The sequence below is a fragment of the Lepidochelys kempii genome, chromosome 2 (genome assembly GCF_965140285.1).
Source record: "Lepidochelys kempii isolate rLepKem1 chromosome 2, rLepKem1.hap1, whole genome shotgun sequence".
Taxonomy (NCBI): domain Eukaryota; kingdom Metazoa; phylum Chordata; order Testudines; family Cheloniidae; genus Lepidochelys; species Lepidochelys kempii.
In genome coordinates this window covers 91,397,211-91,419,546 of record NC_136381.1, presented here as the reverse complement: position 1 = coordinate 91,419,546, position 22,336 = coordinate 91,397,211, and the positions used below count along the sequence as shown (strand labels likewise).

At 40.5% G+C, this 22,336-nt stretch overlaps 1 protein-coding gene across 3 annotated transcripts in view; it reads left to right on the top strand.

The window, feature by feature from the left end:
- The window catches only part of SPIRE1 (spire type actin nucleation factor 1), a 172,854-nt gene that overhangs the window by 137,325 nt on the left and 13,193 nt on the right, over positions 1-22,336 (top strand). For 2 of the 3 annotated variants that reach the window (XM_078851582.1, XM_078851580.1), the window contains exons 9-11: positions 9,107-9,276; positions 16,522-16,612; positions 20,290-20,432. In XM_078851582.1, the coding sequence (XP_078707708.1) occupies positions 9,107-9,276; positions 16,522-16,612; positions 20,290-20,432 (404 nt within the window). Of the gene's footprint in view, positions 1-3,011; positions 3,054-9,106; positions 9,277-16,521; positions 16,613-20,289; positions 20,433-22,336 lie in introns of all 3 variants that reach the window. The other variant, XM_078851581.1, reaches the window with a different exon arrangement.

Sequence of the window (22,336 nt, the reverse complement as noted above, 5' to 3'; positions counted from 1 at the left end):
CTCATTCTCATGAATGATAAAATTCACCTACAAATGTTTAATAATATATATATATATATATATATATATATATATATATATATATATGGGACATGGATGTTAGTTAAATAAACTGTCCAGACCCCGTTAACCTTTGATTGCTTATTGTCCTACAAATGGGAACAAACTGTTTGGAGGGCTGAAAAGGAGACCGCAGGATACTAGATCCATTTTGAAGACTGAGGCAAACCAGAACAGGGGGCAACTTTGAACCAGACGCAGAATACAGCCATACACACACTGTCAGATTTTTGGGGGTGTTTTTTCCATAAAGATGCCAAACGTTGATTTTTTTTAATCTCTCTCTTAATTAGTTATGATCATGGGAGATTAAGCTTCCAAAAATGTAAGAATCTTTGTTTCGGTTCACTGAAATTTTTGTGAAATGTGGTTCTGTACTTTTAAATTTTTTTCTCTTTCAGCTACAGGTTTTTCTTTCATAAATGTTACTTTAAGTGAAAACCTTACTTTCTGTTTTTCAAGATGCTTATCTCTTGTGTTGGCATCTGGTTTTATTGTATTCCAAAACCAGTGTTCTGCAGCTCTATCTTTTAAAATATCTTTTTACACATAAAGAAAAGGAGTACTTGTGGCACCTTAGAGACTAACCAATTTATTTGAGCATGAGCTTTCGTGAGCTACAGCTCACTTCATCGGATGCATACCGTGGAAACTGCAGCAGACTTTATATACACACAGAGAACATGAAACAATACCTCCTCCCACCCCACTGTCCTGCTGGTAATAGCTTATCTAAAGTGATCATCAGGTTGGGCCATTTCCAGCACAAATCCAGGTTTTCTCACCCTCTCCCCCCCCACACACAAACTCACTCTCCTGCTGGTAATAGCTCATCCAAAGTGACCACTCTCCCTCCAATGTGCATGGTAATCAAGGTGGGCCATGTCCAGCACAAATCCAGGCTTTCTCACCCCCCCCCCCCTTTCTCCCGGGGACGGACGGACGGACACACACACACACACACACACTCTTCCTGTCCTGTAGTAGGTAACTTCTGGGAACTCTTCTGGCTCTATCAATCTGTTTTTTTACTTCCGCAGGTGGGTATTGTAGTTGTAAGAAAGCTTGACAGAGATCTTGTAGGTGTTTGTCTCTGTCTGAGGGGTTGGAGCAAATGCGGTTGTATCGCAGAGCTTGGCTGTAGACGATGGATCGTGTGGTGTGGTCAGGGTGAAAGCTGGAGGCATGTAGGTAGGAATAGCGGTCGGTAGATTTCCGGTATAGGGTGGTGTTTATGTGACCATTGTTTATTAGCACTGTAGTGTCCAGGAAGTGGATCTCTTGTGTGGACTGGACCAGGCTGAGGTTGATGGTGGGATGGAAGTTGTTGAAATCATGGTGGAATTCCTCAAGGGCTTCTTTTCCATGGATCCAGATGATGAAGATGTCATCAATATAGCGCAAGTAGAGTAGGGGCTTTAGGGGACGAGAGCTGAGGAAGCGGTGTTCTAAATCAGCCATAAAAATGTTGGCATACTGTGGGGCCATGTGGGTACCCATAGCAGTGCCGCTGATCTGAAGGTATACATTGTCCCCAAATGGGAAATAGTTATGGGTAAGGACAAAGTCACAAAGTTCAGCCACCAGGTTAGCCGTGACATTATCGGGGATAGTGTTCCTGACGGCTTGTAGTCCATCTTTGTGTGGAATGTTGGTGTAGAGGGCCACTATGGATGTAGAAGCCATTATTAAGGATCTACAACCTATATCACCAACAACCACATACCACACAACAGAACCACTAACCCAGGAACTTATCCTTGCAACAAAGCCCGTTGCCAACTGTGCCCACATATCTATTCAGGGGACACCATCACAGGGCCTAACAACATCAGCCACACTATCAGAGGCTCGTTCACCTGCACATCCACCAATGTGTTATATGCCATCATGTGCCAGCAATGCCCCTCTGCCATTTACATTGGTCAAACTGGACAGTCTCTACGTAAAAGAATAAATGGACACAAATCAGATGTCAAGAATTATAACATTCATAAACCAGTCGGAGAACACTTCAATCTCTCTGGTCACGCAATCACAGACATGAAGGTCACTATCTTTCAACAAAAAAACTTCAAATCCAGACTCCAGCGAGAAACTGCTGAATTGGAATTCATTTGCAAATTGGATACTATTACTTTAGGCTTAAATAGAGACTGGGAGTGGCTAAGTCATTATGCAAGGTAGCCTATTTCCCCTTGTTTTTTCCTACCCCCCCCCCCAGACGTTCTGGTTAAACTTGGATTTAAACTTGGAGAGTGGTCAGTTTGGATGAGCTATTGTCAGCAGGAGAGTGAGTTTGTGTGTGTGTGTGTGTGTGTGTGTGTGTGTGTCCGGAAAAAAGGGAGGGGGGGTGAGAGAGCCTGGATTTGTGCTGGACATGGCCCACCTTGATTACCATGCACATTGTGTAGAGAGTTGTCACTTTGGATGGGCTATTACCAGCAGGAGAGTGAGTTTGTGTGTGTGGAGGGTGAGAAAACCTGGATTTGTGCTGGAAATGGCCCAACTTGATGATCACTTTAGATAAGCTATTACCAGCAGGACAGTGGGGTGGGAGGAGGTATTGTTTCATGTTCTCTGTGTGTATATAAAGTCTGCTGCAGTTTCCACGGTATGCATCCGATGAAGTGAGCTGTAGCTCACGAAAGCTCATGCTCAAATAAATTGGTTAGTCTCTAAGGTGCCACAAGTACTCCTTTTCTTTTTGCGAATACAGACTAACACGGCTGCTACTCTGAAACCTTTTTACACATACTGTATTTGCAAGTGCCAGTGATGCTATTATAGTGTTTACACTTCCAGTGCTACCACAGCAAAGAAAAACATGTTTTAGACACATTTTGGATTTATATTAGCCTGGGCATCAGAATCCAGAATGTCTTAAGTGGACCTAATCTTTTCTTAACAGCTGAATTGTTTTCTTTTGTTGTTTTTGTTTCCTTTTTCAGCAATGCGGCCACTTAGCATGTCTTACAGTTTTGACCTGTCAGGTAAAAGGTGCTATAACACCTGACGTGGTTATTGTGTTTACTGTGAAATTTGTTCCATCCATTTGTTTGTTTAACCCTCATGTAAGAAAGAAACTTGAAGGGATTCTTCTAAGCCATGGTCAGTGAAAGTAAAGATTCAGCTAGATTTCCTATTAAAATCTATAGTTCTGCTACCAAATAGGGATGTGCACGCAGGAGGAACTACTATATTTCACCTGTGATTTAATTTTGTGAAGAATAAGGTGGTCCGCAGCTAGCCCTAAACCCTAGGAAAAGGCTTGGTACACTATTTCACCTTAAAGTCTGATTTTATTATTATTTACTAGATCAGCTCTTCCCCTGAAGCTTTGCTTTTTAGTTAAATCTTATAGTCTTTTGGTATTGGTTTGACCAATAAATATAAGTACTGTAGTGTGTTAAAATCAAATGTCTAGGGAGTCACTTTTTGACTTGACCATCTTCTGCAATATTCTATTTCTTGAGATTATTCAAAAACTAATTGTTAAATCTTTCATTGAAATTTTCTTAATTAACATTTCATATATACACACACACACACACACACACACACACACACACACACACTGCACCAATGTATATATCTATATAGTGTGTATAACTTAATCTCATTTGTCAGTGCACTGTGAAACTCTTATGAAGAACCACACTACTTTTAGCTATGTTAAAATATTTGTTAGTTATACATGTTTGCTCCAATAAGCTTTGCAGCATTAAAATGTAAAAGAAGAGTGTAAATCTTCTAACAAATCCATGGGGACTCACTCCTGGGCCAGCATCTTGGATTTTTTTATTCATTTTTAATGTACCCAGGTTCTTCTGTCTAATTCTCTGTGAATTCCCTCTCTTTGAGGAGGAAGTCTCAGTAGTCATAAATGAAGCATTTAAAGTTCCTAATGAGGATGCAGGACTTATCGCTGAGACTGACCCCCGAGAAAGAAAACTACCTTCTACTCGGTGAAGGCTCCCATCTCTGCTGTAGTATTCTGCCTACAGCTGGGATGGGAACCTAATAGATGGCTAGATTTCTCTAGTGCCTTTTATTTTATAGTAAGGGTATAAGCAATAACAGACTGTAAGGGGCCTTCAGTGCTCCTGAACACTCTCTCAGAGGAGTGTGCTGAGGTGTGAAGCCAAACGCCCTCATTCACAACCATTTAGATTCCTTCTTACCTCATACCAATGCACCACATCAGCCCCTGAGACCTATGCACTAAGGGGAATCTGTACACTCAGATCTTATCCTTTCCATGCAGCTAAGTAGGCATGACTCAGAGCTGGTGCGGTTATGCGGTTCCACATGAATGATCCTGTTTCTCCAGTAGATCCTTAAGACAAGCTGGTTCCGAGTAAAATCCATCCCCTCGTTCTGTGGGGAAGCAAAATCTTTTATATCCCTCATTCGCCATCACACACAAGGAATATCCTGGGACTCTCACACAGTTCTCACCCTTCACCTCCAATCTCCTCCTATGGTTTTTACATGGGAGGAGGTAATATGGCCCAATGTTTTCCTATTTATCCTCTAGAAAGACCATATTTTAATGGTTTATTATCATGATGTAAAGAAGCACAATGATTTGGTAATCCCAGCAGCAGAGTTTAGAGTGAGCATCTAATATAGTGTATTATAACATTGTCTAATGGCTGCAAAATGTTCCCCTAGCCAGTGCTCATGTTAGATGCTACGCTGTGTCCTATTAAGATCTGGAAATTCCTTGCACATAAGGTCAGATACTAGTGTAAGTGGTCAAACTTTTATTTTTCAACTCTTCTGTTACTTCCAAATAAAACTGAATGATAGTGCAGGAGAGTAGAACAGAACATGGCAAGAGTATCTTTACTGATTAGCATAGCAGGGAGGACGTCCAGCCCTATCCCTTCTACATGTGTCTGTTTGCTTATTCTCTTCTTGTCTTCAGTTAACTTGCTCTTTTCAGGATTCCTGTTCAGTCATGAATCTGAGATGTGTTCCTACTTATTTAAATACAAAAGGATTTTGCTTAACCATCCTTTATTAATTCATTATCATAATATCTTTGTTAAATACAAACTACTTCATAGCAACCTACAGTACTAAACTATGCCTTGGATTTGATCTTTCTGACTGACCACTGAAGAACTCTTCCTGTTTTCTTTATCCATTTGCTAAATGTACTTTAACACTCATGTGATTCACACTGAGATGTGATACTGCTTTGTTGTCTGAATGATCCATACATAGTCCTTGGAAGCAAATTCGGGGGCGATCAAAACATTCTCTTAAGGAGAAGTGAGACAACAGATCAGACAACACAAAATGATTTAGTTTGGGATGTAAATAAAAAGCAGACAAATAGTTTTGTTTAATTTTGTTGCTTTGTTGATACTTTTGCTTTATTCTTTATTTTGATGGGAGGGTTTTAAATTTGCTTCCATTTTGTAATTATTATTTTCACATTTTTTCTTGATGTTTGTTTTCATTGCTGTCTGCCCAGCTGAAGAGATGTCATAAAGATATAAACTCTCACTGAAAAGCAGAAGCTTCCTCTCAAATTTCATGCTAAAGGACATGTTCTTGTCCCTTCTACAGCAGCTTTGTGCTGTTCTGGTAGTCCAAAGCAGCTGTAAAGCTGGCTTAACCAAGTAGTGGAGGATTCCCCTTGTGTTAGGGAAACTTGAGGGTGTTGAGCCAGTGTGGCTGGTATGTGCCACTCTTCTCAGCCATTGGCACAGGGAGCATTTCTAGGGGAAATAAGGTGTGCACAAGACTTTCCTATTCCCAGCTGTGAAACAGAGCCATTAGTAGCTGGATGTAAGTTACAGCAGTCTTAAAGATAGCTTAAAGCCACTTTTTTGCTTCCCTGGACCTGTGTTGAACATGGCTCAAAGGACGGGAGCATCTGACCCTGAACATACGACCCATTTCGTCCTCTAAATTGAACACAAAAAAATGAAATAACGTCTGCTGAAATAATGTGTTTTTCATATCTACAAAGTTAATGCTTTCATTGTTTTCCAGAGCTGCTGTGTCCAGGCTCCAGTAGGGGTTGTTCTTCCTATGCCCAAATCTGTGAGAGGTTGAGTAGGATCACACATCATTTGAATACCATTTGAATGTCAGGAAAATGCTGAGGAAAGGCAGATAATCTATTAGTTTAGTTACCATGGTAATGAGCATGCTACCCACACCTAGAAAGATAAATTTTTCAGTATACTGATTAGTTTTCTTGTCTGAATTGAATATGCAAGTCCTCTATCATAATGAAGAGCATACCTTTGTGCTACAATTACTCATCATATAGTCTTTCCCCAGTATTCTCACAGTGTAACTAATGTAGGACAAATCTATATTAATCCGGAGAATCCATTTTCTTTTCTGCCTTCGCTTTAACATGCTGTAAAAATGTTAAGGCAAAGGAGCATATTTTACAGTAGAAACCAGGTCCAGTTTTCTGTTCCCATGATGTGTCAATGAAAGCTGTTTAGGACAGAAACACCATATGGTTAGTTAGCATATAATCTGTGATCTACTTAATTCCCTGTTTCATAAGAGAAGTAGTCTTACATGTAAATAAAAATAAATTTCAATTTATCCTAGCTTTTTTGGTCTTTTTGCTGTGTCTCACACACACACATACCTTAAGACTAGCCAGAGACACAGAAGTAGTAACACATAAGGAATTAACAGAATATGGCTTATGTAGTCAAGTAATCAAACCCAAAGCTTTTTGTTGTTTCCACGTGGTCTGAAATATTTGATAGCTTAAGAGAATCTCAGAGAAACCAAAAGTATTTGTTCTAATGCTTCAGATAGTATTTACCCTGGAATCCGTGACTTGCAACCCAGTCACTGCCCCTATATCTCTGGCAAAACTTAATTTCTACTGTAATACAATGGTCACTCCAGGAACCGCTAGAAACACATGGTTGTCTGGGCAGCAGCTGAATCACCTCAGAAGTGTTCACAATCATTTGTATGATCTAGAACGGGTTCAAATATTTTATGGGTATTTTTTTATTATAAATTTAGTCCACTGTTGGTTTCAGCTAATTGTTTGCAAACCAAACCTGATTTTCTTCATGGGCATTCATAACCAATAAACTGATACTTATTAGTAATTTCTGAGCTGTCCACTTTGACTATTCAATCTTTTTTTTAGGAGCCGTGTGGTTAATCAGCACATGGCAATGTTTCTGATTCCTGATTAGATCACTGAAACATTTTAAACCGGAGAATAACAGATGTGACTAGAGGGTAACAAACAACACTGTTAGAATTTTTGGGCAAATTGTTTGTGCTGAAATCTGTGAAGCTTTATTCATTCACGCTTTTTTCTACAAGTACCCAGCAGTTGTCCACTTGTTCACAAATAACTAATAGTCTGACCACGTGAATCACAGTAAACTGAACTCAAACCTTTTATTCACAAACTATTTTTTTGCAAATTAGGTGCGTGTGGGTTTTTGTTTTTATTTTGCAAAAAAACCTTCTCTCTGGATTTCCTCAGAGTAGAGGGGGATGATGGATGATATGTCGTATTTAAGAGCTATTCAAAACAAATTTGATATATTATGTTCTAGTAGATTTACCTGAAGTTTCACTTGTATTTCAGGGTATTGCAGTAAATCAGTAAACACTTCTAAATATTTGAATTACTTCTTTCAGTTCTGGGCTTCCTGTCTAAAAATAGGCCAATGGGGGCTGCGGGAAATGGTGGCCAGCACATCCCTCGGCCTGCGCCTCTTCCTGCAGCCCCAGAATAAACTATGTCTGTACTAGTTATTTACACCAGTGCAGCTACACATGTGACTAAAAAGGATGCTCCAGTGGTTAGTGTGCTAGCCTCGGATTTGGGAGGCTGGGTTCAATTCCCTGCTTTGCCACAGAGATCCTGTGTGACCTTGGCCAAGTCACTTAGCCTCTCTTTGCCTTAGTTCTCTAGATGTAAAATGCTGTAAGCAATAATACTTCCTTAACTCACAAGGGTGTTGTGAGGGCAAATACATTATGAGGTACTTATTCACTACACTGATGGGGATCATACAATTGCATAGATAGATAGATAGAAAGGCCAGATGTGTAGGCAAATATGCAAACCAGAGATGTAAATTTTCCCACTACATGCTGCCTCTTCCAAACACACAGAAAATTTTTAAACATATTGAAACTTCACCCTTTCTCTGCTCTTTTTCTGGGATAAAACAGACATGTCAATCTCACCTTCTCCGCCCCCCCACCCTCCCGCCAGAATATCGAAAGCTAGATTATTGTCTAGGTTTAGACTGGGCGCAGCAGACCTCATGCTAACATTATGTGGGCCTCATTCTGATCTCATACTAGTGATTATCCAGAGCAACTTTACTGGACTCAATGAAGTTACACCCATGTAAAATCTGTGTAGGTGTAAAAAGAATCAGGTCCCATGATTCCATTGTTACATGATGCAAGACTTGACCAAATGCATACATTTTCATTTTTAATATGCATTAAAATATAAACATGGGATTATGCACATTTTAGACAAGATGTTTATAACTCACGGTCATTGCTGTTCAGTATATGAAAAAGAAAGCATAATTGCACTTTCACTGGAATAGTTTGTGTTTGTTTTGTGTCAAAACTCATAATTTCAATGTAGAATGGTCTTGGTATTCACTGGAGATCCACGTGTCTGGTTTTAGCAGTGCATCCCTGTTTCTTTGGATTCTGATTATTTAGCTAATTGTAGCAAATCATTAGGTGGCAGGATGTTTATTCCTTTAAATGAGGATTTTTTTTTTAATGCTGAAGTCTAAAAAAATCAAAGTGCACTGCTATTTTTTCCACTGCTCTCATTCTCTCACATCATGTCTGTACCACACACCACGACCTGTAATTTTCTGAGCAACATATTGCTAAAGTAAAATAACCTTACACATGTAATTATCATAGTGAGGTTTTTCACTGTGCACACTGCCTTGGCAGTAAGAGCTGAGAGGGGCATCACAAGTTGATTGCCTTGATATCTATTCCTTCTAACTTCCAAGTACAACCATTTTGTTTCTTTTACCAGATGTATCCACACCAGAGGCCTCAAGAAAATTAGCAGACAGCTCTGTAGCAAATGGTGGCTTGACACCACAAGCAAAGGTGAATGGCGTCAGCACTACCCAAGTGACAATGCAGCGAAAGAGACTCCTTAAAGCCCCTACATTGGCTGAACTGGATAGCTCGGATTCAGAGGTAAGACAACAGGGGCCCATGCTTTCTCCTCAATTGAATTGCAGAATTTAGTCTTTCTACTGATTCGTGGAACTAATAAACTGGGGCAGTAATTTCATAGATGCTATTTAATCCTGGGTTTTCTTAGTTATAATTTGAGGATTGGATTACTGCATTGCCAACTCCAAAAAGTTCAAAAATCGTAAGTCAGATCCTAAATAATCATGGCAGTTACAATGTGAGCAAGTCTTGTAAATGTATTGCAAGTGACATAATTTTGGTCCCCATGCAGGAGCGTTTTTTGAAGGCCCCAACTGTGAATATGGCTCCATTGTGCTAGGCATTGTACAAAAACATAGTGAGAGACAGTCTCCCAAGGAGTTTACAATTCAGCACAAAGTGTGGGCATGAGTTTATGATGTGGGAGCTGAAACTGGGACCTACAAAACTCATCTCATTTATGGGCAACCACACATTCTTTAGATCAGTGGTTTTCAAACTTTATTCTGGCAACCCAGTTGAAGAAAATTGTTGATGCCCGCGACCCAACGGATCTGGGGATGAGGGGTTTGAGGTGTGGGAGGGGCTTAGGGCTGGGGCAGAGGGTTGGAGTGTGGGGGGTGAGGGTTGCAGGATGGGGCCAGGAATGAGGGGTTCAGGGTGTGGGAGGGGGCGCTGGGCAGGGAGTTAGGGTGTGGGAGAGGGTCAGGGCTCTGGGCTGCGGGTGCAGGCTCTGTGGTGGGGCCGGGGATGAGGGGTTTGGGATGCAAGAGAGGGCTCCAGGTTTGCTGGGGCTCAGGGCTGGGGCAGGGGATTGGGGCTTGGAGTTGGGGCATAGGCTTATCTCTGGCGGCTCCCGGTCAGCGGCGCAGCCAGGGTGCAGAGGCAGGCTTCCTGCTTGTCCTGGCACCGCAGACCATGCTGTGCCTCAGAAGTCGGTAGCAGCAGGTCCGGATTCTAGGAGGAGGTGTGCAAGTGGCTCTGCACAGCTCTCGCCTGCAGACACCGCCCTCCCCAGCTCCTAGTGGCCAGTTCCCGGCCAATGGGAGTGTGGAGCCGGGGCTGGGGGTGGGGACAGCCCACGGAGCCATGTGGTCCCACCGCCTAGGAGCCAGACCTGCTGCTGTCCGCTTCTGGGGCTCAGTGCGGTGTCGGAGCAGGTAAGGACTAGCCTGCCTTAGCCGGGCAGCACTGCCAACGGGACTTTTAACGACCCGGTCAGTGGTGCTGACCAGAGCCACTGCGACCCAGTGCCTTCCATTCTGCGACCCAGTTTGAAAACCATTGCTTTAGATGGAAATAACGTTGAATCCAGCTCAGGAATGGATGGTTCTAGACTATTCTCAGTGGTGGAAGAGGACAGGACAAGGAGTAATGGTCTCAAGTTGCAGTGGGGGAGGTTTAGGTTGGATATTAGGAAAAACTTTTTCACTAGGAGGGTGGTGAAACACTGGAATGCGTTGCCTAGGGAGGTGGTGGAATCTCCTTCCTTAGAAGTTTTTAAGGTCAGGCTTGACAAAGCCCTGGCTGGGATGATTTAATTGGGTATGGGTCCTGCTTTTGAGCAGGGGGTTGGACTAGATGACCTCCTGAGGTCCCTTCCAACCCTGATATTCTATGATTCTATTGATTCTATGATTCAGCTCAAGCAGAGATCTGATGACCTGCAGGAAAAACATTACACCTGCAATATTAAGGCTTGCTGTCTGGAAAATTACATTTATTAAATCAAGTTCTGACCTTTTGGAAAATTACATAGGCAGTCTTTAGCTCTCTGGAGAGGACTCATCGACAAACTCTCTGACACACTGCTCAGTCTCTAAATATGCTCTCCAATAAGTTCCCCATCCTGTTCTTAAAGAAACAGCTCCCATTAACCAAAATACAAACACTCAAATGTAATAATAAAACAAATATTAACACACCATCCAAATAACTTCTAAATATAATGTTTTGCAATATAAAAATAATCCAACAAAAACACTTATTTTCTCTCTCTCTCACACACACATTTTGCTTCCATATGGTTCATTAACAGGATTTGAACCTGCAACCTAAAAATCCACATTCCTGATCTCTTCCACATGAGCTATTGAAGCCCTGGTAGTGGAAAGCATACTATTATCCCCTGTGTGAATCAGCTGATAAAGGGGGAAACAAAGTACGATCCGCAAGTGGGTTATACAGCCATTTGTGAAACACTAGTGGAATGTTGGGCATAAGGATTTGTGGTATCTGTTCCTGGTTCTGGGAGCAGAGTGTGATTTGGAGGTTACAGAAAGCATAGCCAAGTGTAACAGTGTCCCTGTTCCGGGTCAGCTGTGAGAGTTGAACATGGCACCTGTATCTGGAGGTAAAAGTATGAGTCTCTATCACTTATGCTAAAGAAGTGTGTCTGTTAGAATGGAGGCAGTAGAGTCATAAAACTCTGTATGTGGTCAAGCTGCTAGAGGTTGACAGAGCATCACTGCAGTTTTGTGGGTTATGGAAGCACATAATTGGGCATGTTCATTCTGAAAGGCAGTGTGACACAAAGTGGATGAGATTTTGGGTCTTATTCATAACTTTGCCTGAAGTAACCTCTCTTATCTAATCTGTAAACTAGGTATACAATAGTAGTAGATGAGGCTTTGTTAATAATAAGACTGAGGGGCAACAAAACAGTAACAGCAGTCAGTGAAAGACCTGAGACTAGAATTCATGTTCCTGTAGGCTGCAGCTCAGTGCTAGGCTAACGCATCATGATCTTTCACTTGGAGAAATGAACTGAGAACATAAAAAAAGAGTCAGAAAGATAAATGTAAATTGATCCTCATAGGAAGGAATAATAAAATGCATGATTATGGATTGGGGAGTACAGCATAGACTGAGATACCCATAGAGAATGCTCTGGAGGATAGAGCAAATAATAAATTGAATGTAAATCAACCATACAATACTGTTGCAAAAAAGACAAATCTTATATTGAGTTGAATTAACTGAATAGCTTGTGAAACAAGCAAGATAATCATGCTACCCTGCTCAGTGCTGATTAGGTCTCGGGCACTGTGCTGTGTTTAATGTTGAAGAAGTAAAAAAGATAAATTAAATAGCGGGAAGTTACCAGAGTGACAAAAATTGGGTAAAAGGACCTGTGAAGAAAATTAAAGAGAACCAAGCAAGACCATTATTTATGTTGAAATGCCATATTTATTTTCTGATTTTTAAGTTTGTGGCATATATAAATGACGGGGATTGGTATTCTAATTGTCTGTGAATGACTCGGTCATTTCCATGCTTGTGACTGTATAGAGAATGAATTGAGCTAACCTATTTAGAATTACTCACTGGGGTTCCCCAGATTATGATTTTACAATCTACCCTGAAGAAGAGGCTGCACACAGCTGCACTGCCCCAGGAGCAGACCAGAGAATTAACTGTGGCTCAACTCACAATATTTCCCCTGCTCCTCCTTTGTTCTGAGGGAGGACAAAATTTCTTCCGCTTTTTTGTGAGGCAGCTTATTATATGCCCATCTAGCTGGGTGGGTAGTGCTGTGATGGGAGGTCTGGAGTCCCCTCCCTGCCTACTTACGTGCAAAGATCAGTATGAGGTAAGCAGGCCCTGCTCTCCCACCCTTCTACTAAAGTCACAATCAGAATAAGGAGACCCATACTCGCCTGTGTGTCTGAATAAGGATGTGATAATCTAAGCCCTGGGTATTTTAAATAATTATAGAAATCATCTCCTAACAAGGCTATATCTATATATATATATCTATATATATATATATATATATACACACACACACTTAGTTGATAATATTGGTGGTGACACATCCAGGCACTCCGCTCAAGTTATGCCTGTAAGCAGATGTGCCTTTCTCAGTAGCTAGGAGACTATACTTGTTTGGATCTGGATCTAAATGTGTCCAAAGGTGTCTGGATCCAGGATTTTAATTTCATGCCACTTCTGCTTGTGAGATTTCATATTGCCTGCATTAGAAATCAACAGCAAAGACATTGGCCTAAGCAAATTCCTCTCAAGAATCATGAATAATTACTCCACATGATTCAGTAGTATTAATTTGCTAAGGAAGCTTATCACTGTAGAAGTCACAGTACAATAGAATAGTTCACATTTTCTGTGCATGTGAGGAGGATAGGGCAAAGAGACAATTAAAAATAATGCGTATGGAGTGTGTATTATCTAAGCAGAGCTGGTTTTTATAAACAGTGGGAAATACAAAATATCCATTGCTCTCATTCTTTCCTAAATTATTTAAAACGAATAGTTTCCTTTGAATTCTTATGTTGGTTCTGAGCAAGGTCTAGCCCACCTCAGAAGTAGCTGAATGTCCATCCCCACCTGCTGGGGGAAAAAGAGGATGATTCTGGAGGCAGGGGCAGTAGGTATCCCTATAGAAGCCCTTTGTTTTCACTGGTGCTGTCTGCCTCTTTCAGCCTGATTTTCTATGGTACCTGGACAGATACTTCCCCTGCCATGGCTACTCCCCAGAAGCTCCCCTGAAAGAGATGCTGTTCCACAGCACAGAGTGAGAAGTAGCTCAAATTACTGCGGAATTTTAGCTCAGTTTCACTCCCACTGAACTCAGTGGCAAAACTCCCACAAATACAAATACTCCCACAAATACAAACGGGAACAGGATTGAGACATTTGTGTAATGGGTTTGGACAGGGCAGTATCTGATTGAGACCTGCCCCCGAATCCATCCTAGGCTTCAAAAATGAAACAATAAATTATTTAAAAATGTTGAACACTATTTTAAACCAAAATAGCTTTTTTCAAAATTGGAAATTTTCATTTTTTAAACATTTAAAAAAATATAATTTGTGAAGCTGAAAAATGAAAAATGTAGTCTTTTTTTTTTTTTTTTTTTCCTGAGCAGTTTTTTTCTCTTCTTCCCTCCAGGAGGAAAAAAAAAATAGTGGAGGAGAGGAGAAAGGGAAGAAGAGGATGGGGAATGAAAAACTCAAAAATTTTGAAAACAGAAATTTTCAATAAAAATGTTCTGAAGCATTATGAGTAAATTAAAAATAATTCCTTTGATAAACCTGTGGAGAAGAATGACTTTGGAATTGTCAAAAATGTTCACGGTTTTCCACCCCCATTTTCTGTCCTGCTCTAGGTGGAACCCCTTGTAGTCCCACAGGGGGACACGGGAAGGGAGTGTGCCATAGAGCCAGCCTTCCCCTGTCTGCTGCTCATCTAGACTGCTCCACAGGCATTGGCTCCCCTCCAATCGTAAAAACAAAGGGGAGCATGGAGCTTTTTAATTCGAAAAAGGCACTACCACTAGCAGGTTTCTTATCTCTTCATCTTAACTTTTTAGCTGCTCATCTCTCTGTACATGAAAGAATAAGTGAAATACATCTATGACTATAATACCCTAGGGTTTTGTTTTTTTTAACTGCACCAATAGTTGTTTTCACCAATCTAAAAGTTTAATGTTGCATTTTGAATAGCAATTATTCTTCTTCGCAAATTTTATATTTATCAGCTGTAAGAGAACTTTTTGGAACCCTCCTTTAGACCTAGTAAATGTTACCAGACTGCTTTTTAAATTCCATGCAGGCAGCTAACTCCCAGGTTTTTCTTGGGTTTCTTGTGTTCAGCATAGAGTACTTGTAACCCACACACCTCTGGGTGTGGTGTTCTGTCCCAGCTCGTGGCACCGAGATCACTTACAGAGAGATTAATGAGTCTGCTCTACAGCCTTAGCTAACAGACGCGTGTCTTTTAACTCATGCAGTAGAAGCTCATGTACTAAACTCCAGAGGCCCAAGGTTTGATCCCACCTGCCGACGATCAGGGTCTGTCCATACTGATCGCCTGATCTCTAAGGTGCCACAAGTACTCCTTTTCTTTTTGCAAATATAGACTAACACGGCTGCTACTCTGAAACCTGATCATAATTTGTGACTCTCTGGCTTTGGAGATGCCATTTGTTAATGTGCTGTTCCTGTGAGCTTTTCCCTTCCGATTTTTCATAACCAGAGGGGGCACTGTTTCAGTTACTGGAGATTTTCCTTCTTAAGATTCATGTACCTCGCAAAAAGCTTGTCTACACTTACCAGGGGATCTATGAGTGGTGATTGATGCATCGGCGGTTGATTTAGCAGGGCTAGTGAAGACCTGCTAAATCGACTGCAGATCACTCTCCCACTGACTCCTGTACTCCACTGGATTGAGAAGACTAGGGGAGTCGACGGGAGAGCGTCTCCCGTCAGCATCGCGTAGTGTGGACCCCGCAGTAAGTAGATCTAAGCTACGTTGATTTGCGTTACGCTATTCACGTAACTCAGATTGCATATCTTAGATTGAATTTCCGCTGTAGTGTGGACAAGACCTCACGGCCTCTGAGACTGAGAGGCTGAGTTGCTTACTTGTTTTCAGAAAGAGTCACTGGTTTGATTTGTAAACCCCAAGAGTACAGGAGGCAACACTGCAACCCTCCTTTTTTAAAAGCATTTATGTCAGAATTCAACAGTATTCACAAACATTTCTTCAGCCCAGTATTCTTTTGTTATGCTCCAGTGATATACTGCAGCTTGTTTGTATGAGATAATTTAGACTGTAGTTTTTAGGTGAGGGCAGTCTACAAGGGTATTGATTCAGAGAAGCGCGATTCTTTAGCCACCCATTAACTGAAAAGTGTTAGTCGAAGACCATTTCATTCAAATTCATCTCCCAGAATTTGTTTTTGCCTGGCTGCTATGATGAGAACATACTTATGTAATGAATGAGACTTCTTTAAACATAGAGAAGTGCACCAGGATTAGAGATTAGAGAACAGGGTTGTGGAAATTAGTGATTAGATTAATTGCTCTTTACCGGGTCACATGGTCACCAGGGTCACTCCTCATTCCTTTGGAGACCAGAGGAAGCTAAGTGCTTGAATCTTGATTTCTTGCTGATATGAGGTGCATACTTGTATTAATTTGTCTTATAAATCCCTGCTAGACACTCAGTGCCAGAAGTAATTATTAAGGAAAAGGCAGATTACAACAGAGCCACCTAGCTTTCTATTCCTGTTTTTAATAATATAATTACTGTATATTCCAGTTTATAGCAAAAGATTAACTTGGAAAAACCTATTTACACAAGGCTTGCCTAGTTTCAATATTTTTTGCAGGTGTATTGTTGGAAGATAAGTGATTTAATGATATAATTTATCTGTGGTACCATATGGGGTGGGTGGGTGGTTGAGAGTGAGAGAGACTGCCTCTGAAGAATTCTAATTCTTCCAATTTTGCTTACTTCCAGGAGGAGTCTATGCACAAATCAGCAAGCAGCAGCAGTGTCTCTCTTTCCCAAATGGAAGACTCCTTTCAAGAGACAACCTCTGGTAGAAAGAGTAAGTGTTCCATGTCTAGGAAAGCCCGTTTAAATAGAAACAGAGTAGTTGTTTTGCTTTCCCACCTCCTAGCATTTTCTGTCACATGAATTTTGCATGAGCATATTTTGCTAAATAGTCAGAGCAGATCAGTGTTCGTGGGTAAGTGTGTGGTGCTCACCCCAGGAAAAGAGACCTGCTGAATAGGTTAACATTGATTAAATATCCTCTTGACTAACGGTTGTGAGTTCAATCCTTGAGGGGGCCATTTAGGGATCTGGAGCAAAAATTGGGGATTGGTCCTGCTTCAAGCAGGGGGTTGGACTAGATGACCTCCTGAGGTCCCTTCCAACCCTAACCTTCTATGAATCTATGAACATGAAGGCGTAGGTCTGTTGGATACTGTACAGATATAAGTTACAAGGCTGCCTAGTTCTGAAGACAAGTAAAACAAATACACGTATTTTAAATGAAGGAAAATATTGTTAAATGGGGAAAATAGTCTTTTCCTAGAACGGAATTTGCTATATGAACAGAGGCCTCCATGCAATGGAATTAACTCATTTACTTTAATAGAATAATTGATCACCACAAAATTACTGTGACCCTTCTTTCCTTTTTAAAATACTAAAAATATTTATTTAGAAGCATTCATATTATGATGTGCCTCTTAAAAAAAACAACAACAACAACAAAAAAACAACAACAAAACAAAAGAAACTGTTCAGAAGACGGAGTTGCATATATTCCGTGACTGAGGCCAGGTCTACACTCAAAAGTTACGTCGACTCAGTTATGTCGCTCAGGGGTATTAAAAATCCACACCTCTCAGCAACATAATTAAGCCAACCTAACACCCGCTGTAGACAGCACTAGGTTGATGGAAGAATTCTGTCAACCTAGCTGCTGCCTTTTGGGGCGTGTGACGCGGTCCTCAGGATCCAATGTGGACTGTGGGACTGCTGAGCCCTCATCTCCCAGCCACTCTTGAACCATTAATGGGAGGCTCCAGCCAGTTTCCCAGCCTTACACCCCAGAACTGGACCATCTTGCACTGGTCAGAAGCCTGGCCAGTGTAAGTTCATTAAGTAGTTCGCCCCTCCCTCAGTGTGGAATGGACACACACTAGCCTTTACAAAAAGAAAAGCAGTACATGTGGCACCTTAGAGACTAACCAATTTATTTGAGCATAAGCTTTCGTGAGCTACAGCTCACTTCATCGGATGCATCCGATGAAGTGAGCTGTAGCTCACGAAAGCTTATGCTCAAATAAATTGGTTAGTCTCTAAGGTGCCACAAGTACTCCTTTTCTTTTTGTGAATACAGACTAACACGGCTGTTACTCTGAAACCTGACACTAGCCTTTGTAAACTGAGCTGAAGTTTCCCAAGCACTTCAGCCAAAACACACTGTTTTCGGTAAAATATAAAACAGGTTTACTAACTGCAGAAAGCTAAATTTTAAGTGGTTATAAGTTGAAGGCATAGAGATCAGACTTGGTTACTTAGACTACAAATTTAGTTTTGTTTCTTAAGTTCTACAAACTAAACAGGCTTTGAATCCAGCAGTGTATCACCCTGAAAGATGGTACAAACAGGTTACAGATCTTCAATACGCAGACAAGACTCCATTTCCAGCCTGGGACCACCCTTTCCCAGTTCAAAATCTGTCCTCCAGACGTTCCTCCAGGTGTTGAGTTAGTGAGGGAGAGAGGCCAGGTGATGTCACTTTCCCTCTTTTATATTTTCTTCCAGCTTGCTGGAAAGATCTCTGCTGTGACGTGGGGATTGGTCCCCATTGCATGCATGCTCTCTCTGAGAAGTCTCTGGGATAGTGCATTCTTTCCCGGATAAATGTTGATGAACCACTGGCTGGTCCTTTGTTGTAATTGAAAGCTTGGCTGTGAGCATCTGCCAACCTCACAACATACTTTGGTAACACATACATAGCAAAACTTCATAGCTTTACATACAATGATAGCTCATACAATCCAACAGGATATTAATGTTCAACAGATCAAGATTTTTCTCACAAGGCATACTTTCTACAAAATATATTATAATCATATCATAGTGATGAATATGGGAGTTGCAGGGTGCTACTTTGAGATGCAGAGTGTCACAGGGAGGTAGACTAACTAGATGACAGGAGCGCCACTCTCGTCATTGTAGTGAGGGTCAATGCTACAGCAGCTGTGCTGTAGACGAGTGTATCGAGTGTAAACAAGCTCTTATATTCCTTTTAATTTTAAAGAGGATATTAGTCAAACTAAAAAAGAATCTACATTTCCTTTTTATAGTTATAAAGTGAAAAAAAATTGCTTTGTAGAGTCGATTTTTTGCAAATAATGAGAAAAAGAATGAAAAGTGAATGTGCATTTTAAAGTTTTATTTGGTATTGTCAAAATAGACTTTATCTGAAGATGATACATTTATAAGACTAAAGGACAGATTCTGTTCTCCACCTGGTCTTAATGTAGACTTCAGCTGAGTTATTCTGGCTTTACGCTGGCATAACTAAGAGTAGGATTTGGCCTTGCCTTTCCATATTACAGGAAAAGAGGAGACATATAGAAGCTCCCCAATCAGTGTGTGCATACTGTGCAGTTCCTTTAGGAATAAGATACAGTTAGTTTAGTCATTGCAAAGGCATAAACTGTCTTTTAACCATTTCAACTGTACAGCAGTATATGCTGCAGTTGCTGTTCTTTATCAAGTAGTTGATTTAGATCTTTGAAATATCATTACAGCGTTAACGTTATTCTGATGAACAATGAAACCTGTCATCATCAACCACTCAAGGGACTGACAAAAATTGGTTGCTTAACATGGATGATCTTCTAATACTGTTGAATCAGACTTTTTCTCAGCACACGCGGGTGGCCCCTTAAAGAATCACTGTCAACTCACAGTTGGCTGTAAATGTAGATTCTGTAAAAAATAAAATTTTATGTAACTTAAGACAAATAGAAATGGGTCCTGGAACTTTTTATAAAATTCCACTGAGAATAGTTGGTTGTAAGTACATTAAAAATCCCTAGTGTTTCCAATAAACAAAGTGCTGCCAATGCATCAAGTAAAACAACTGAAAAAACAAATATTTTTCTTGCTGTCATCTCTTTCAATTACGGTTATCTTAGATGTTACTCTGTAACAGTATTTAGTTAAAACAGATTGACATTAGTATGATTTTTAATTTGACAGTGTCTCTAAATATTTTCACGTTTCTAAAATGTATAGATTTCTCTGAAATCGTTTCTGTATGATTGTTAGCATTTTTTTCATACACTCTCTCTATGAAAACAGTGGCAAAGTAGGTTGAGTGCATCCTTCAGTGCCCTTTGATTTTAAAATTTATATTCAACAAGGGTGGAATTTCTATGAGTGAATACCAGCAAACTGCACCTTCAGAAACCTGAATTATGCACAAAGATTGGCATTTGCACGTTAGTGTAATTGCATGCCCACAAGATTTTTTTATAGGGGTGAAACTGTAGGTGCCTTTGCATTTTTGTGGGGACACACACTTCATTGCCTAGTTTTGAAAATATGGCCCATTTAAAGACTATATGAAGATATTCTATCTTGTGTTACTTTGGAAATTAACAATAGATTTTCTGCCAGAACTGTGCCTGTTCCCAGTGTTAGTCCAATGACCATGCAATTACACTGTTTAACTTCTGCTGGTTGAATCTTTAGTGCCTCCAAAGTTTTTGCCAATATCATCCACGCCACAGCCAGAGAGGCGGCAACCACCGCAGAGACGACACTCCATTGAAAAGGAAACGCCGACTAACGTGAGACAGTTCCTACCACCTTCAAAACAGAGCTCCAAGTCACTTGTAAGTATCATGAGCATTGGCTATAGTGTGAGAAGGTCAATAACTCCACAGTGGTGATAAGACGGAAGCTTTCTAAGAGTTTAAACAACATTAAAACTTAGCTACATTGTGATTAGAGCTGGATGTAAAGCAAAATCCCAAATTCAAACCAGTCCTGAATTTTTGGGGGAGTTTGGATCAAGATTCAATTTTCTGCCTCTCTGATGTTGTATTGAACCAAAACCCCAGGTTCAGATGTCCCAGAACTTTGAAGAAGTATGGTATCCTGATCTGAACTTGGTGACTCAGACCCATCTCTAGTTTTTATTTCAGCCTGTCTCAGAAAATAATATAGCTTCTAAATAACACATTTGGAGTTGCCTCCTTTCAAATGGAAAAGCAGATAATCTATTTTCTCTTTATTATTGGGGTATTTTAATTCACTGCTGAAGGAATGGATGGCTTTCTCTTCCTCACTTGTAAAGAGCTAGTTTGGTTAAAGTCCTAATGTGAGAGAAAAATCTTTAAAGAGTCTAACTCTTGGTGTGACCACATAGCATTGTTGAGGTCACTGAGGCATAAACTGTTTTGCTCCTTGAAAAGAAAGTACAGTACATTTGATCAATTAGCTTTAATTGAGAACTATTTTCCAACAGAGCCTAAGTGGCAAAGGGGACGGAATGTTGGCTCTTTTGTGTTGGCACAGTGTACTTTGCAACTTAATGTGAGAGACCTGGATTCAATTCCTGGTCTCTTGTTTTCCTTAGCAGCAGGGGCTCAAAGTGCCCCTTTGAGGTATCTGTGTGCAGAGAGATTGATAGGAGCATTCAGTGGAAGGAGGACTCACCAGTCCTCCACTTGACAGAGTGGCACGGATGGGCTTTGAAGTCCTATTTATTTTTCTTTGGCTAAAGAGATGGTGGCTGTGGGGCAAGTCCTTCAGAATGATGAGGTTGAAGTGTAATAACACAATAGTCTTCAGGGATACGGAGGATATTTTCCCCACTTCTACACAAGGGAAAAAATTGACTTTGTATCACATGCTTCTAACTTGAATACAGCTTCTGGTCCTGCGTGAATGGCATTCAGTAATCTTCACTCATTTTTCAAGGAACAGTAATGAATCCTGCAGAGTATAGCACAACTAGAATTTTTTCTCCAAGAGTTTGTTTGGAGTGTAACTTTTGGAACCTCTAACACTGAAGAGGAGAGTTCATGGATGAGGGCATGATCAATGTAAAAAGAATTTCATTACTGTAATGTGCAGCAGTTGTTATATGTGGGACCACAAGATTTATTTTTGCATAGGTATTCACAGAATACGCTAGAAATATGCAAAGGAAAAAAGCTCTGTGTATCATTTTGAGGTGTTTGCTGTTTTTACACTTTCAGTATTTCTAAACAAATTACGTTGTGATATTGATCCAGCCAATGTACTGATATTGATCCAGCGCAAAACTTGGAGAACCATGTGACTTAAAAAAGCTTAAATATGAGGTCATTGTTTTAAGTAGCTTGATTAAGTTTTTCACATGATTTATTTCAAATGATCATAACTGTTTCTTTCCTTCTGTATAAGCTATTCATTGGTTTTTGGCAACTGTCAAGTGGTGTATGGAGGGGTGGAAGTGGGGGTGTGTAATAGAACCAATAGAGAGAAATTCTAATCAGCCTACCAAAATGAAACAACAACAAAAATAAGCAGCAGAAACCTCAAGCAAAAGCAGCAGGGAAACATCTGTGGGAGTCCTGCAGGGTCACATAAATGAGTGTTTCAGATCATGTTGGGACAGTTTATTTACTCTAAAGAACTCTCTGTCATCCCTCACCCAACTTGTTCAACATGCTTTTGTGTATGAAGTGAAAAGGAAGAAAATTGATGTTGAAATGATCTTTTAATGCAGTCTGTTTTATGTGCCGCTGTT